Source organism: Oncorhynchus kisutch, linkage group LG4 (genome assembly GCF_002021735.2).
Source record: "Oncorhynchus kisutch isolate 150728-3 linkage group LG4, Okis_V2, whole genome shotgun sequence".
Taxonomy (NCBI): Eukaryota; Metazoa; Chordata; class Actinopteri; order Salmoniformes; family Salmonidae; genus Oncorhynchus; species Oncorhynchus kisutch.
The window spans coordinates 31,826,735-31,845,110 of NC_034177.2; the positions used below are offsets into that span (position 1 = coordinate 31,826,735).

The following is an 18,376-nucleotide window of genomic DNA, read 5'->3' on the forward strand; positions in this document are numbered from 1 at the left end:
ATGCACACACCATTCCTAAAGGATTCCTAAATAAAGTGAGGGAGGGGAACCAGGTTCTCACGGCATGCCGAGCTAACAGCTTCCAGCTGTCTCTTGGCTGAGAGTGCTGCTATGGGAACACCAGTGGGGAAAATAGGGATTTATTAGAGAAGAGAGGGAGTATAGCGGGGGAGGTGGGGATAAAAGGAGAGAATGGGAGAAGGGGAAGAGAAAATAGAGGGAGAGGGTGGAAGAAAAAGGACAAGGGGTAAGAGAGAGAAGGCAGAGGGAAGAGAAGGAGTGCTAAAAGCTGGAGTTTACTTCTCTGATGTGAGGGGATATTCAGTCTTCAGTTTTAAAGAGATGGGGTCCCCTAAAAATAAAGGGGTCCCTCCCCAATGCTTCACTCCGTATATGTGTGTGAGGCTGAGCACACATTAATGTAAGTGTGTGTGTCTCCATTGTTCCCCCACAAAGGATATGAAAGTTCTTAGTTCTCGCAAGTCTTGCTTCTAAGTCTCCATTTTACACACAGGAACAGCCAATGGGTTCTTAGTTGTAAACATTTCCTATACCACACTCTCGGCTTCAACCACCCAAAAGACAAAGCAGGGCCACACATAGTTTACAACATCACATGGCAGCTCAAGAAGGCACAATAAAGCTAAAGCAGACACGTTAGCCATGTAAACACATCAGCAGACATGTGAAACCCCTAAAACACAACAGCAGCTGGGATCCTTCTGTTTACCTTTCCTGTGTTCTACTGTTGTCGGTAGCAACAGAAAACCATTGTCCTCTGAATGGAACAGCCCCACCTCTCCTTGCAGGACATTCCTTCAGCAGGAAGTGAATAAGGCGGTGTGACATAAGGTAGAGTGTGTGTGTGTGTCTGGGACAGAGGAAGTGGGGAGTCAATATGAAAGGTCCCTCTGATAAGCCTGGCTGAGTCAGTCTCAACACTCTGCTGACTCACACAGACAGGCTTCTCAGTGGATCTGTCTGTCAGCATGGAGACTACAGGGGTGGAGGGATCCACTGTAGTGAGTGTTCTCCTCTTCGTTCTTTTCCCATTTGAATGTGGCTTCCTCTCCTTCATTTGCAATATGGTGCGTGCCAGGCCAGCCTATTGTCTTCTGATAGGTGGTCACGCCTACGCGGATGCTCGTCACTCAACCGACCCATCGGTCAGTGCAGGCAGAATCGTTTTGCTATCGGATGAAAGACGAGGCGAGCCAGGTATTTACTTCCATTAATCCAAAGTTAACATAGCAGGATAAAGGTAAGGATGCCACTTTGGGCTACGGAGATGTGAGAGACACGCTGCTCCTAAAGCTTTAGAAAAACACAACAGACTTAATCTTCTTTAACTATAAAAATGTTTTATGTTTCTATGGAGTACAGACAGTATGAGCGTAGGGGGTACAGATAGTGTGCTTATTCTTCCGCATTGCTTGCTCTTTGGGGTTTTAGGCTGTGATTCTGTACACCACTTTGTGACATCGGATGATGTAAAAAGGGCTTTATAAATACATTTGACTGATTGATTGACTACACAGAGAAGAAGAGACAGGAGGACGCCATCTTGAGAACATTCAGCAATAATTTATTTTCCTAATCTCAATAACCACCAAGTCTTCTCATCTGGACATTTCATCATCAGTTGCCAACAACACCATTTAGAAAAATGTACAGTTACTATACAAATTCTTAATAGAAAAAATTATAAATTAACTGTTGAATTCTGTCTTTTTTTGTGTGAATTCCACATAGTTTTTTTCCTACAACACCTTTTTGTCAGGTTAACGTTGAAGAGAACAAATCAAATCATGTTACATGCTCTATGGTCTGGTGGAGTGGTGTCTTACTGAACTGGCGCCTAAAGGAACGGTTTCCATTCTGCAAAACTGGTATTAAAACTATTGACAACAATGAGGAGAGTCTATATCCTATGTGACAAAGCAGTAACTGGTCATCATGTAGCACCTGAAAGGATTCTTACTATGTTAGAACTTGGAAACAAGATTAAACAATGTTAAAAACTCCACATAGGCTTACAGTGCCCCTTCATACAGCATGTTCAGGAAAGAGGTTGATAAAATAGTTAGTTTAATCTTCTTTAACTATAAAATGTTTTATGTTTCTATGGAGTACAGACAGTATGGGCGTAGGGGGTACACATAGTATGGTCGAAGGGGGGGGCTATAGAAGAGGGTACAACACACAGCGTCACATTGGGCTCAGAGGTCAGAGATTACCACAGGGGTTAGGAGTCAAAGGTCAAACTGGGTGTTGTCATGGATACAGAAATTATTCTCTGTTTAGGAGGAAAATGTGAGGGGAGAGGGATGGTCTTACCACATGGACTGCTCATGTTTTGGGTTTATTTGTTCATTTTTGTTTGTTTCGGGAACCACAGAGCATGCATGGTATGGTGTGAGCTAGCAGAGGTGGCTCATTCAGGGGGAATGGACAGGCTAACAAGCCTTAGCATAGCATAGCATAGCTGATGGCAGAATGCAGTTCCCCAGTGATTCTAAGTAGGTGAACTACAGGAGAGGTCAAACACAGCATTTTACCAGGACACCTTGCAGTGAGGCAGGGTTGGGGGCTGTAAAACCCCTACAAACAGAAGGAATTTCAGGTCCAACTTGCTGCATGGTACAAGTTCAACTAATCTGACAGGGTGAGATTTTTGTGCAACCTTTAAACCACGTTTTATATTTGTGTTTTTTAAAGATTCAATGGAGGATATAAACCTTGTACAAAGCACAGGCAAACATGTGCTTCAGAGACCACAATTCATTGTTTTGTTTGGGTTTTTGTACACACAATAAGGACTGTCCACATACAGCATTACAACAATGTTAGTCAAAGGTTTCTTTTCCCCAGTACAAAACCATAAGGTGTGCTTTAAAATACTTGTTTTAGAATTTGCTTATAACAAGAGTTGGTCTACGTAAGCAAGAGGTGTATGGAATCTATAAATTAAATGTAGGGGTTCAAGGGTATGGTTATAAGTTCTCGCTGTGTCACAGCCCTGTTACCGTGGGATACGATGATGGCCTCACTTACTAAACCAATGTCAAAGTTCAGAGTTCATTGATGACATCATCTATACTGAACAAAACTATAAATGCAACATGCAACAATTCATTTTTATTTTTACTGACTTACAGTTCATATCAGGAAATGAGCTTTTTAAATAAATGCACTAGGTCCTAATCTATTCATTTCACATGACTGGGAATACAGATGTGCATTTGTTGGTCACAGACACCTTAAAAAAAGGTATGGGCATGGATCAGAAAACCAGTCAGTATCTGGTGTGACCAGCATTTGCCACATGCAGCGCAACACATCTCCTTTGCATAGAGTTGATCAGGCTGTTGATTGTGGCCTTTGAATGTTGTGCCACTCCTCTTCAATGGATGAACGATTATGCTGGATATTGGAGGGAACTGGAACACTCTGATCCACGTTGATCCAGCACATCCCAAACATTCTCAATGGGTGAGTAGGCAGGCCATGGAAGAACTGGAACATATTCAGCTTCCAGGAATTGTGTAGAGATCTGTGCCACATTGGGCCGTTCATTGTCATGCTGAAACATGAGGTGATGGCGGTGGATGAATGGCACGACAATGGGCCTCAGGATCTCGTCACTGGATCTCTGTGCATTCAAATTACCATTGATAAAATGCAATTGTGATCGTTGTCCGTAGTTTATGCCTTCCCATACATAATCCCACCGCCCCCATGGGGCCCTCTGTTCACAATAATGAAATCAGCAAACTGCTTTCCCACAAGACGCCATACACGTGGTCTGCGGTTGTGAGGCCAGTTGGACGTGCCGCCAAATTCTCTAAAACAACGTTGGAAGTGGCTTATCGTAGAGAAATTAACATTCCTGCATTCAGCATGCCAATTGAACGCTCCCTCAAAACTTGAGACATCTGTGGCATTGTGTTGTGTGACAAAATTACACATTTTAGAGTGGCCTTTTATTGTCCCCAGCACAAGGTGCACCTGTGTAATGATCATGCTGTTTAATCAGCTTCTTGATATGCCACACCTGTCAGGTGGATGGATTATCTTGCCAAAGGAGTAATTCTCCCTAAAAAGGATGTAAACAAATTTGTGCACAACATTTGAGAGAAATAAGCTTTTTGTGGATATGGAACATTTCTGGGATCTTTTATTTCAGCTCATGAAACAAGGGACCAACACTTTAATGTTGTATTTATATTTTTGTTCAGTGTAGTAATAGAAGCACAATAATATAAACACCCTGTTTGGTTCTGGTGTGACATTATTTCTATACTATATGTGTGTCTGTTACTTTTTTGTATTAAGTCTGGATTTACTCTTACATCATGAATGTGTTGTTATGCAGAAGTTCTTAATCCCCTTTATATGTATCAAAAAGTCAGGAGGAGAACTAGATGAAAACTGGTTCTGTATATTATAGGCCTATAGTTTATATATAAAACAACTAGGCAATTCAGTTAAGAACAAATTCTTATTTACAATGACAGCCTACCTCAGCCAATTGTGCACCACCACTACTCCCGATCATGGCCGGATGTGGTACAGCCTGGATTCGAACCAGGGACTGTAGTGACACCTCTTGCACTGAGATGCAGTGTCTTAGACCGCCGTGCCACTCGGGAGCCCATAGTTTTCATATATTGTGTTTAACTGTGTATGTTGTGCTCTGGTATCAAAACTTAGATTGAAAACTTGACATCTCTCTGATTGGTGTATAGACCTCTTCCTGCTGTTCATTTGGCTCTGGGAAGCAGGATCTCTATACAGCAGACACTTCCTCTGCTAGACTAGGAACTGGGCCCTGTGGGATTTGTAGTTATATGGTTTGTAGTTTTAGTGAACGGCTGTTTTCAGCAGGGGCGTGACTTTGGTTTAAGAAGTTGGGGGGACATATTATTATTATTATTAATATTCCAAACAGCCTACCCGACTGCTCGAAGGCGTCCGCATGGTCCTAAATAACACCGTTGCCTAGTTTTGTATCACATTCCAATGATAAAACTGGGGGTGACAAAAATGCAATTTGAGAATGTGTCCCCCCGCCCCCAGTGAAAGTAGCGCCCCTGGTTTTCAGTGCTGGGTTAGAGTAAAGACATAGATGGCACCGCTGAGAAAAGAATGTGTGTGTGTGTGAATCCACACACAAGATGTGTGTGTGTTCTGACCGGTTGATAGATGTTAGGCAGAGAGAGTATAGCCTGAGATAATGACCTGTACAAATGAGGACCCTCTGGAGTTTACAGGTCTCAAGCATTATCTAAATATTAACCCCCAAATATACTACACTGGTGTCTGAGACAATGACCAATCTTGGGGTTGGACAGACAGACAGACTGACAGATTGACGTGACACAGACAGACTGGTCCTTAAACATGGGTTACATCCCGTTTTTAACATAGGACTGCACAGACAGTCAGGTATATGATGTCACAACGCATGGAGAAGTGTTTAATATCTCACCAATCTCATCATATGCACAGCTCGACTGTGAGGGAGGGGTGTGCCCTTCGCTACAACTGTGTGATTGACAGCTCCACACAGCCCTAAACATCCGTAAACATCCTAAACATTAGCTTTCACCTCTCACCAGAAAGTCAAATGAAGGGGAGGAGCCAGATGAAATAGTTTGGAAATAAACCCACAAAACTACATGTGTTCTTAATTCCAATTCAACCCAAAACTACTACACACATTGCTACAGTTTCACCCAAACTCAAGACATTAGCTATAAGCAAGAGATTCCTAGCATATTCTGGCTCTCCAGGACCCAAACCCTGAAGAAGTGTCTGTGGCCCCCAGTCGGTCCCTGTCTGTCTCTGGTCTGGCTGAGCAGGGCCCCCATTCCGTCCCTGTCTGTCTCTGGTCTGGCTGTGCAGGGCCCCCATTCCGTCCCTGTCTGTCTCTGGTCTGGCTGTGCAGGGCCCCCATTCCGTCCCTGTCTGTCTCTGGTCTGGCTGTGCAGGGCCCCTAGTCCGTCCCTGTCTGTCTCTGGTCTGGCTGTGCAGGGCCCCCAGTCCGTCCCTGTCTGTCTCTGGTCTGGCTGAGCAGGGCCCCCATTCTGTCCCTGTCTGTCTCTGATCTGGCTGTGCAGGGCCCCCCGTCTGTCCCTGTCTGTTTGTGGTCTGGCTGTGCAGGGCCCCCAGTTCGCCCATAATCTCCCAGTACAGCTAAGCACAGTGCCCCAGCATAGTGGCAAAACATCCAAGTCCAGGAGCTCACTGCTCAGTAGCAGTGTGGATAGTCCCACTATCAGAGACTAGTTGATCAGTCTGGCTGGCTGTTGTACACCCCCAATCCAGATGACTGACATCCCAATAGATGTGCTCAGAACTCCCAGTAGGATCCCAGTAGAATTGACCAGTCTTTCCGTTCCTCTGAAAACTCCCAGTATGTGGGGTGTAGCTTCCAGTATGATAAACCAGTGTTCCCAGTGTGTCCATGGGACTGGTGCCATTGGTCAGTCAGGTGGATCTTTGGTTGTGGGATAGATAGTTGGGATTGGGATTCTAATAGTTGGGAATGTTTGTACGTTTGTCTTTTGTCTTTCAGATAATCTAGAATTCTCCAATAATCTGCTCTGCAATTTTCCTAAAGGGTGAAAAAGTAATTGAGTCTCTCCCAAGCAATATTTTCATTTTTTTGTACAAAACGATACAGAGAAATAAACAAAGACTTAGCAGATCCAGGGTACACGCACAGGCCCAGAATTTGAACCAAAACACATTTCATCTTGCAGGTATCCTCTGATTGGCTGGCAACACACTGGGGTCAGGGGTAGATATAAGTCAGGGCCTGAGGGCCGTGTAGTCTGGGCAGGGGGTTGTGTGTGTGTGTGTGTGTGCTCTTACCCCCCCACCTCCCCCCTTTCCCACTCCTGGTCTACCTGGGGCTCAGACTGAAGCAGGGTCAGAGATTAAAGGTCAGAGTTCACGATCATTCAGCGGTTCTGTTTGGCTGTTCCACAGCAATAGTCCTGCCCAGTTGGGCATGTCCTTCCTATAAACTCCAACTCAACCAAACTTGATATGCACATAAAATAATAAAGGGAAATATGGATAAAGGGAGGGATGGAGGAGGGTTTCCTGTCCATGATGAGGCCAGTCTAGTCAGGGCTAGAGGAGAGGTTGGTGGAGGCAGTAAGGGTCAGTGTTGAGGGTCAGTAAGGTCCAGTAGGTGTTAGGTGGTGGTCAGACCAGGGTTCCAGGTTTGGCCTTGTCGTGTCCGTACCACTGGACATCTGCCAGCTCTGAACACAGAGGACTGCTGAGAAAACAACTATCATTGAATGACCTGCAGACAGACAGACAGACAGACAGACAGAGAGAGAGAGAGAGAGAGAGAGAGAGAGAGAGAGAGAGAGAGAGAGAGAGAGAGAGAGAGAGAGAGAGAGAGAGAGAGAGAGAGAGAGAGAGAGAGAGAGAGAGAGAGAGAGAGAGAGAGAGAGAACCATTTTTAATTATGGAAATACTGGAGGACTGATGGTTTATTCACTCTGCTTCCACAAAATCTACAGAAGTTATTGTTTTCTTCGCTTAGTAAAACTGTTGGTCACTTCTTCGTCAAGGGGAAGGAAACAAGGACTGTAACGAATCATTATGATCAATGAACTTGATTGGTTTGTGTCGTTTTGGTCTCATTGCTCCGATGGTTACTGTCTTTGTCTAGATCTAAAGCTTTTGTGAAAACAATGTGTACAATCCAAAAGTCCTTTCCCTCTTTTCAGGCCTCATTTCAAACTGGCCAATCACTCCTCCTATATTGCTGTCTCTATGGCAAGGCACACATCCTGTTAGTGTAATAGTCTAAAACTACAGTAGGTGACTAGAGTGCATTTCTGTTTCTCCGCTCGCTGTCCAATCGTTCACTCCCCTTCGTGGTTTTAGAATGAATGAACTGCTATTATTTTGGATACTCCCTGTGGCTACTGCTTAACAATCTTTGAGGGGGACTGAATGAGAGCACACGCCTGGGAGAAGTCAACAGTGAGGAACGCTATTGAGTTGACTAAGTTCAAGTTCAATTAGGGCTGGTAATAGAGTACAGAGTGAGGGTTAGGATTTACTGTAGTAGTAATAATAATAATACATTACATCTGTGAAGCGCTTTAAATTCTACAAGAATAATCTCATAAAATAGTTTTTGTTTTACGAAAGCAAATATACGTATAACCATATCATAAAAGCATCAATAAAAGTCTAGGAGGAAGGGTAGGCCAGCCGATAAAGATGAGTCTTAAGGCCTGCTTTAGAGAGCAGCCACACACAGCAGACATGCAGAGTCCAGTTACAGTCATAGAAACAGAGCAGATAGAACAGACACCATTCCCAAAGTTGCTATTAGAAAGGATTAGAAACGGGAAGAGCCTATTCAACTCAGCATTTGGTACAAAACTAAGAATATACAAAACAGATTCTATTTCTACACCTTTGATCTAGTTCAGGTTCTGTTTCTACATATCTAGTCAAGGGGATCTATTTCTATGCCCCTGATCTATTTGAGTTTCTGTTTCTATGTCTCTGTTCTAGGTGCCAGTATTTATTCTATTGGGTGTGTTTCTATGTCCTGGAAGTCTAGGAGTGTCCAGACCGACAGTATGGGTTGTTTCTATGGTCTATGGTTCTTTATTGTTGTTCTGTAGTTCTCTGGTATATTTGTTGTATTTCTAGGTCTGTGTTCTGGGAGAGTCCTGGCAGACAGACAGTACCTCTATGCGTCAGAGCTGGGCTGAGTGGGAGACTGACACACGTCTTCAGTAGGAGAGCTGTCTGCTGTACCGCTAAACCAGGAAACACAGACAGACAGACAGACAGACAGACAGACAGACAGACAGACAGACAGACAGACAGACAGACAGACAGACAGACAGACAGACAGACAGACAGACAGACAGACAGACAGACAGACAGACAGACAGACAGACAGACAGACAGACAGACAGCAGAGAGGTTAGTACAGGAGGAGAGGGAGAGAGGGAGAAAGATAAAGAGGGATGGAATGAGAAGTAAAAATAGAGAAGAGTGAAAGAGAGGAAAGTTAACAAATCAGTTAGTCCTTTATGAAGACAAGACAGCCGTGTGATCAGTAGCTAGACAGAGTACCGTGCTGCAGAAGGAAAAAGGTTAGGGGTTGGTAAGGCAGAGGTTATAGAGGTTGTAAGAGAAGCGTAGATGCTGAAGATGTTTTGTGAGGATGCAGATTTTGTCCTGTGAATTGCAATACAGGAGCCAAAGCCTTTAACCCAGGATTAAATGTCAAATAGGATTAGGATCCTGAGTGCCTGGTCTTTAACCCCAAACAGTTTATATACCACTCTGCAAATGATGTATTGGTGTGTGCATGTGTGTGTGTGCAGTTTGTCTGTCATGTGCGTGCATGTGTGTGTCGTACCCGCTCTGCCAGTTGAGGATGTGTTGTGGGCTGCAGGGGGGCGTGGGTGTTGCGGCCTGTTCACTAGAGGGAGTCCCACTCCTCGGGCTGTGAGGGGACGCTGATGTACAGAGAGACACACAGTTATACACACACATACACACATCAATAGGTGGTCAAGGGCTGTGTTATCCCAGCTATGCCCCACTGTGACTAACATGACTAACGAGCTCCATTTGGTTCAGGGATCGCTTTACACTCATTCACACACACTCTGCTAAACTTCAGCCTCTCCAATGTTCTTTCACGAACTAACTATTCTGTAAAGAATATACACTACTGTTCAAAAGTTTGTCTAGTTTGAGAAACAGATGCATCACAAGTCCTCAACTGGCAGCTTCATTAAATAGTACCCGCAAAACACCAGTCTCAATGTCAACAGTGAAGAGGCGACTCCGGGATGCTGGCCTTCTAGGCAGAGTTGCAAAGAAAAAGCCATATCTCAAGACTGGCCAATAAAAAGAAAAGATTAAGATGGGCAAAAGAACACAGACACTGGACAGAGGTACTCTGCCTAGAAGGCCAGAATCCCGGAATCGCCACTTCACTGTTGACGTTGAGACTGGTATATTGTGGGTACTATTTAATGAAGCTGCCAGTTGAGGACTTGTGAGGCGTCTGTTTCTCAAACTAGACACTCTAATGTATTTGTCCTCTTGCTCAGTTCTGCACCGGGGTCTCCCACTCCTCTTTCTATTCTGGTTTGAACCAGTTTGCGCTGTTCTGTGAAGGGAGTAGTACACAGCGTTGTACGAGATCTTCAGTTTCTTGGCAATTTCTCGCATGGAATATCCTTCATTTCTCAGAACAAGAAAAGACTGACTAGTTTCAGAAAAAAGTGCTTTGTTTCTGGCCATTTGGAGTCTGTAATCAAACCCACAAATGCTGATGCTCCAGATACTCAACTAGTGTAATTTATTTTGGTGAAGCCCCAAAATTGCCCTCGCTAGAAGCATGTGTTTCAGACATGAGGAAGTGGATGGCTGCAAACTTTCTACTTTTAAACTCGGACAAAACAGAGATGCTTGTTCTAGGTCCTAAGAAACAAAGAGATCTTCTGTTGAATCTGACAATTAATCTTAATGGTTGTACAGTCGTCTCAAATAAAACTGTGAAGGACCTCGGCGTTACTCTGGACCCTGATCTCTCTTTTGAAGAACATATCAAGACTGTTTCAAGGACAGCTTTTTTCCATCTACGTAACATTGCAAAATCAGAAACTTTCTGTCCAAAAATGATGCAGAAAAATGTATCCATGCTTTTGTCACTTCTAGATTAGACTACTGCAATGCTCTACTTTCCGGCTACCCGGATAAAGCACTAAATAAACTTCAGTTAGTGCTAAATACGGCTGCTAGAATCCTGACTAGAACCCCAAAATTTGATCATATTACTCCAGTGCTAGCCTCCCTACACTGGCTTCCTGTCAAGGCAAGGGCTGATTTCAAGGTTTTACTGCTAACCTACAAAGCATTACATGGGCTTGCTCCTACCTATCTTTCTGATTTGTTCCTGCCGTACATACCTACACATACGCTACGGTCACAAGACGCAGGCCTCCTAATTGTCCCTAGAATTTCTAAGCAAACAGCTGGAGGCAGGGCTTTCTCCTATAGAGCTCCATTTTTATGGAATGGTCTGCCTACCCATGTGAGAGACGCAAACTCGGTCTCAACCTTTAAGTCTTTACTGAAGACTCATCTCTTCAGTTGGTCATATGATTGAGTGTGGTCTGGCCCAGGAGTGTGAAGGTGAACGGAAAGGCTTTGGAGCAACGAACCGCCCTTGCTGTCTCTGCCTGGCCGGTTCCCCTCTTTCCACTGGGATTCTCTGCCTATAACCCTATTACAGGGGATGAGTCACTGGGCTCTTTCATACCGTCCCTAGGAGGGGTGCGTCACTTGAGTGGGTTGAGTCACTGATGTGATCTTCCTGTCTGGGTTGGCGCCCCCCCTTGGGTTGTGTCGTGGCGGAGAACTTTGTGGGCTATACTCGGCCTTGTCTCAGGATGGTAAGTTGGTGGTTGAAGATATCCCTCTAGTGGTGTGGGGGCTGTGCTTTGGCAAAGTGGGTGGGGTTATATCCTTCCTGTTTGGCCCTGTCCGGGGGTGTCCTCGGATGGAGCCACAGTGTCTCCTGACCCCTCCTGTCTCAGCCTCCAGTTTTTATGCTGCAGTAGTTTATGGTCGGGGGCTAGGGTCAGTTTGTTATATCTGGAGTACTTCTCCTGTCCTATCCGGTGTCCTGTGTGAATTTAAGTATGCTCTCTCTAATTCTCTCTTTCTCTCTTTCTTTCTCTCTCTCGGAGGACCTGAGCCCTAGGACCATGCCTCAGGACTACCTGACATGATGACTCCTTGCTGTCCCCAGTCCACCTGGCCGTGCTGCTGCTCCAGTTTCAACTGTTCTGCCTGTGATTATTATTATTTGACCATGCTGGTCATTTATGAACATTTGAACATCTTGGCCATGTTCTGTCACTATCCACCCGGCACAGCCAGAAGAGGACTGGCCACCCCACATAGCCTGGTTCCTCTAGGTTTCTTCCTAGGTTTTGGCCTTTCTAGGGAGTTTTTCCTAGCCACCGTGCTTCTACACCTGCATTGCTTGCTGTTTGGGGTTTTAGGCTGGGTTTCTGTACAGCACTTTGAGATATCAGCTAATGTACGAAGGGCTATATAAATACATTTGATTTGATTTATAAAGGCCAGTTTATATGCTTCTTTAAGCAGAACAACAGTTTTCAGCTGTGCTAACATAATTGCAAAATAGTTTTCTAATTATCAATTATCCTTTTAAAATGATAAACTTGGATTAGCTAACACAATATGCCATTGGAACACAGGAGTGATGGCTACGGATAATGGGCCTCTGTACGCCTATTTAGATATTCCATTAAAAAAATCAGCGTTGTCCAGTTACAATAGTCATTTACAACATTAACAGTGTCAACACTGTATTTCTGATCAATTTGATGTTATTTTAATGAAATAAAAAAAGTGTTTTTCTTTCAAAAACAAGGACATTTCTAAGTGACTTTTGAACGGTAGTGTATATATACAGTTGTTAGAAGTTTACATACACCTTAGCCAAATACATTTAAACTCAGTTTTTCACAATTCCTGACATTTAATCCTAGTAAAAATTCCCTTAGGTCAGTTAGGATCACCACTTTGTTTTAAGAATGTGAAATGTCAGAATAATAGTAGAGAACGTTTTGGGGGCCTTCCACAAGCTTCCAACAATAATTTGGGTGAATTTTGGCCCATTCTTCCTGACAGAGCTGGTGTAACTGAGTCAGGTTTGTATGCCTCCTTGCTCACATAAGCTTTTTCAATTCTGCCCACAAACGTTCTATAGGGTTGAGGTCGTGGCTTTGTGATGGCCACTCCAATACCTTGACTTTGTTATCCTTAAGCCATTTTGCCACAACTTTGGAAGTATGCTTGGGGTCACTGTCCATTTGGAAGACCCATGTGACCAAGCTTTAACTTCCTGACTGATGTCTTAAGATTTGCTTCAATATATCTACATAATTTTCCTACCTTATGATGCCATCTATTTTGTGAAGTGCACCAGTCCCTCCTGCAGCAAAGCAACCCCACAACATGATGCTGCCAACCCTGTGATTCACGGTTGGGATGGTTTTCTTCGGCTTGCAAGCCTCTCCCTTTTTCCTCCAAACATAACGATGGTCATTATGGCCAAACAGTTCTATTTTTGTTTCATCAGACCAGAGGACATTTCTCCAAAAAGTACGATCTTTGTCCCCATGTGCAGTTGCAAACCCTAGATTGCAAACCCTAGTTTGCTTTTTACAGCGGTTTTGGAGCAGTGGCTTCTTCCTTGCTGAGCTGCCTTTCAGGTTATGTCGATATAGGACTCGTTTTACTGTGGATATAGATACCTTTGTACCTGTTTCATCCAGCATCTTCACAAGGTCCTTTGCTGTTGTTCTGGGATTGATTTTCACTTTTCGAACCACAGTACGTTCATCTCTAGGAGACAGAACATCTCCTTCCTGAGTGGTATGATGGCTGCGTGGTCCCATGGTGTTTACACTTGCGTATTATTGTTTGTACAGATGAACGTGGTACCTTCAGGCGATTGGAAATTGCTCCCAAGGATGAACCAGACTTAAGGAGGTCTACGATTTTTTTCCTGAGGTTTTGGCTGATTTCTTTTAATTTTCCCATGATGTCAAGCAAAGAGGCACTGAGTTTGAAGGTAGGCCTTGAAATACATCCACAGGTACACCTCCAATTGATTCAAATTATGTCAATTAGCCTATCAGAAGCTTCTAAAGCCATGACATCATTTTCTGGAATTTACCAAGCTGTTACAGTGATTAATAAGTTAAATAATCTGTCTGCAATTGTTGGGAAAATTACTTGTGTCTTGCACAAAGTAGATGTGCTAACCAACTTGCCAAAACTATAGTTTGTTAACAAGAAATTTGTGGAGTGGTTGAAAAATGAGATTTAATGACTTTAAGCTAAGTGTATGTAAACTTTCATCTTCAACTGTGTGTGTGTGTTATATATATATCTGTCCTTTACAACGCCTGACCCAATCAAAACTAACTATCCTACCAGATACAAGCCTAGCTTAGAACATATACCGGTCTACGTGTGTGTGTGTTGTCACCCACCTGGTGATCCCTTGGCGAGTGTCCCCACCCTGCTCCCTCGTCCGAGTCCCAGCGTGCCTTGCAGCGAGCCGCTGTCCGACGTGTTGGAGCCGGCGTGACTCCTCTCCTTTACACTGCCCGTAGAGCGCTGGTACCAACACTTCAACTCATCTGACACCACCGCCCTCCCCCCTCCTCCCCCCTCTCGCCCCAGTGAGGGAGTCCGTACGATCTGGGAGCGGGACGGGGTGAGTCTGCTGCTCCCCTCTCCCCCCTCCTCGCCCCCCCAGGTCTCCTTGTAGAGCCCCCCGGCTGTGTAGGAGCTGGAGGTTTTGAACTGGGCCTTGACGCTGTAGTGGCCCTCCTGGTCACTCTCCAGGCTGCGCACCACCACCGGGTTGGGGCTTCCCTCTACGTACAGGGGGTACTCTTTAATCCGGTACTGGGACGAGGGCTGGCTCTGGCTGTGGAGGTACACCCCATGCTGCCCTGACCCAGTCCCTGCCACCCCCGTACCACCGCACCCTGAACCGTTCTTGGCTGCAAGGTTGGGCATGGAGCCAGAGTTAGAGGAACCAAGGTGACCTGCAGACCTGGAGAGAGAGAGAGGAGGTTAACATACATATTAAACATAGAAACAAATCCTCTGCTAAACAAGCCTAAAGTCAGTCTCTGGACACACCCACCTCTGCTGTACTAACCTGTGCCTCTGTCTCTGTCTCTGCCTGGCTTTGGAAGGGGAGTCCTCTCCTAGGGTGGAGTAGTTTGGGTTGGAGCCTGGAGCTACCCCAGGGTAGTAGTGTTCTGAGCTGCTCTGGGAGGTACAGGACGAACAGTCGTCCAACGGGTCAGAGCCATTGGAGCTGCGAGTCCCCGGGGCCAGGAAGATGTCTGGGCTGCCGGGGGCTCCCAGGGTGTGTGTGTGAGTGTGTGTGTCGGGGTCGGAGGCCAGCAGCTTGCCCTGAGATTCCAGGCTGGAGCTGCGGTTCCTAAAGTGCTGAACCAGACTGTGAAGATGGGTGGGACTGATGTCCACAGACCTGGTGGAGGGGGAGAGATGCAGAGAGTGAGGGGGAGAGATGGAGAGAGTGAGGGGGAGAGATGCAGAGAGTGAGGGGGAGAGATGCAGAGAGTGAGGGGGAGAGATGCAGAGAGTGAAGGGGAGAGATGCAGAGAGTGAGGGCGAGAGATGGAGAGAGTGAGGGCGAGAGATGGAGAGAGTGAGGGGGGAGAGATGCAGAGAGTGAGGGGGAGAGATGCAGAGAGTGAGGGGGAGAGATGCAGAGAGTGAGGGGGAGAGATACAGAGAGTGAGGGCAAGAGATGCAGAGAGTGAGGGCGAGAGATGGAGAGAGGAAGGGAAAGATGGAGAGAGAGGTTACAGTATGGTTGTGACTTTGACCTAGTGAGGTGACCATAGCGCTGTACTTTTCTGAAGGTTATTTTGAGGTTATCTGTTGGTTACCTGGTGGAGTGTACGTAGTGAGGGGTCCTGGTCCTCAGGTCGGGGGTAGAGGGCATGCTGGACTGGGAGCTCCAGTGAGGAACACTCCTGATGGGGCTACTCTGCAGAGAGTTACTGCCTCCTGCCTCCGCACAACTACCAGAGCCGGGTAACCGCCTGTGACTGGACAGGGAGAGACAGAGCCCTTAGAAAACCTTAACATTACTGTTGCTATCTTCTAATCATTATACTAACATTCAACCAACTATCACATGCCCCACAAGCCCAGTATAGATGTATCGTCATGGCAACAGAGTTGACCTCTCACTTGGAGTGTGAAGAGCGTTTCTTGACCCTCTCATAGGGTTCGTCCAGCGAGGACTCGCTCCACATCTTGGGTTTGATGGGGGACTTGTCATATTCGGAGCGGGCGTAGTGCAGGTGGCTGAGGCCATCTAGAGACTGGGGGGGAGGGGGCCGGCTGTGGGAGGGAGGCCGGGGAGGGAGGCCCTTATGGGGAGATGCTGCCGGAGAGAAGGTGGGGGTCCCTGTCATCTGGGGGTCATCTGATAGAGGAGATAGATAGGGGTCGGTTAGATTGATGGATCACTGATTAGTCCCATTTAGAAAGACGCTGATGAACTTTTACATGTATTTTAGTGCCAAAAGAGAGAGAGAGAGACATACCGTCGTCTAGGACCAGAGCGTCAGACAGAGAGCTGTCCTCTGAGCCCATGTTGGCCTCTGTGGGAGAGAACAACAGAGGAAAACACTTTCACTATGGCATTAGTTAAGGTGAAGTAGGTGTGTTTCAATTCATGTTCATGAGCACTTCTTGCCATGTGTCTGTGTGTGTATGTGAGTGTGTGTTTGTGAATGTGAATTTGTGATTGTGTGTGTGCCTGGTCTCACCCTCTTTATTACGCGATGTGGTTCTTATAAGCGATTCTCTCAGCATGTGTGTAGTCTCACCCTCTATGATAAGCGAAGCGCGTTGCGTGGGTTTCTTCCCAGAGCGGACACGGTGTTCGTTGATGGCGTTTTCTATCTCCTGGAGTTTCTTCAGCGCGTTCAGGTACGACGTCTTCCTCTGTTTTTTCAGCTTCTTACTGCTCACGTGCGGATCGCTGGCCAGACGCCTCGCAGCCTCTGTGATCTGGGATTGGATGGCAAACTCCCTCTCTAGACGCTCTAGCTCCTCCTCCTGGTGAGAGAGAGAGAGACACACACAAGGGTTAGGAAGTGTGACACATGCACACACAAACAAACACACTCACACAGTGAGTGTGATGACACACACTCAGACACACACTCAGACACACATACTCAGACACACATACTCAGACATGAGTCACTCACATCCACCAGTAACTTAAAGCATGTTCCCAGGCCAGTACAAACACAATGAGGAAACCATCTATCTTCCTTCCTCCCCCACACTTTCCCAGCCCTGCCTTGCCTCCCATGAGAATCCCTAAAACACCCCCAACTCTCCCTAACTCTCCCACTCACCTCCATACCTCGCCCAGCCTTGGCTAGCTTCCTCAGACCCCAGTTCTCCCAAAATCTCCTATGAGACCCCATGGTCGCCCCCCAAGTACCCCTACCCATAACACACAGCCCCCTACCCATAACACACAGCCCCCTACCCATAACACACAGCCCCCTAACCATAACACACAGCCCCTTACCCATAACACACATCCCCCTACCCATAACACACAGCCCCCTACCCATAATACACAGCCCCCTAACCATAACACACAGCCCCCTAACCATAACACACAGCCCCCTAACCATAACACTCAGCCCCCTAACCATAACACTCAGCCCCCTAACCATAACACTCAGCCCCCTAACCATAACACTCAGCCCCCTAACCATAACACTCAGCCCCCTAACCATAACACTCAGCCCCCTAACCATAACACTCAGCCTCCTAACCATAACACTCAGCCCCCTAACCATAACACTCAGCTCCCTAACCATAACACATAGCCCCATAGCCATAACACACAGCCCCCTAACCATAACACACAGCCCCTTACCCATTACACACAGCCCATTACCCATAACACACAGACCCCTAACCATAACACTCAGCCCCCTAACCATAACACTCAGCCCCTTAACCATAACACACAGCCCCCTAACCATAACACTCAGCCCCCTAACCGTAACACTCAACCCCCTAACCATAACACTCAGCCCCCTAACCATAACACACATCCCCTTACCCATAACACACAGCCCCCTAACCATAACACACATCCCCTTACCCATAACACACAGCCCAATAACAGCAGAGAGCAGATGATGACTCAACAGCAACAGTGTTTCATCACATAGGAACCATTAGGACTTAGTTTCTGTATGTTCTACAGGGACTAGTGAGGCGAGACTAGTGAACAGACAGAAAACAGTAACTATTTCAGACAGAAAGCTTTTCAACTGGCTTTCACACGGCTCTACGCATGGATGCATACAACACACACATCCCCCTACCATAACACACATCCCCCTACCATAACACCCCCCCCCCCCATACCATAACACACACCTCCCTACCATAACACACATCCCCCTACCATAACACACACCCCCTACCATAACACACATCCCCACTACCATAATACACACACCCCTACAATAACACACACCCCGCCTACCATAACACACATCCCCCTACCCATAACACACATCCCCCTACCCATAACACAGCCCCCTTACCTATAACACACATTCCCCTACCCATAACACACAGCCCCCTACCCATAACACACATCCCCCTACCATAACACACAGCCCCCTACCCATAACACACATCCCCCTACCATAACACACAG

At 46.1% G+C, this 18,376-nt stretch overlaps 1 protein-coding gene across 1 annotated transcript in view; it reads right to left on the bottom strand.

Annotated features, from left to right (window-relative positions):
* Positions 1-1,564: 1,564 nt before the first annotated feature.
* LOC109888852 (FERM domain-containing protein 4A-like) overlaps positions 1,565-18,376 on the bottom strand; it is a 136,772-nt gene continuing 119,960 nt past the window's right edge. The window contains 8 exon segments of the mRNA XM_031822813.1: positions 1,565-7,321; positions 9,419-9,518; positions 14,109-14,680; positions 14,789-15,127; positions 15,552-15,713; positions 15,859-16,096; positions 16,218-16,274; positions 16,503-16,734. Of these exon segments, the coding sequence (XP_031678673.1) occupies positions 7,219-7,321; positions 9,419-9,518; positions 14,109-14,680; positions 14,789-15,127; positions 15,552-15,713; positions 15,859-16,096; positions 16,218-16,274; positions 16,503-16,734 (1,803 nt within the window). The 3' untranslated portion in view covers positions 1,565-7,218.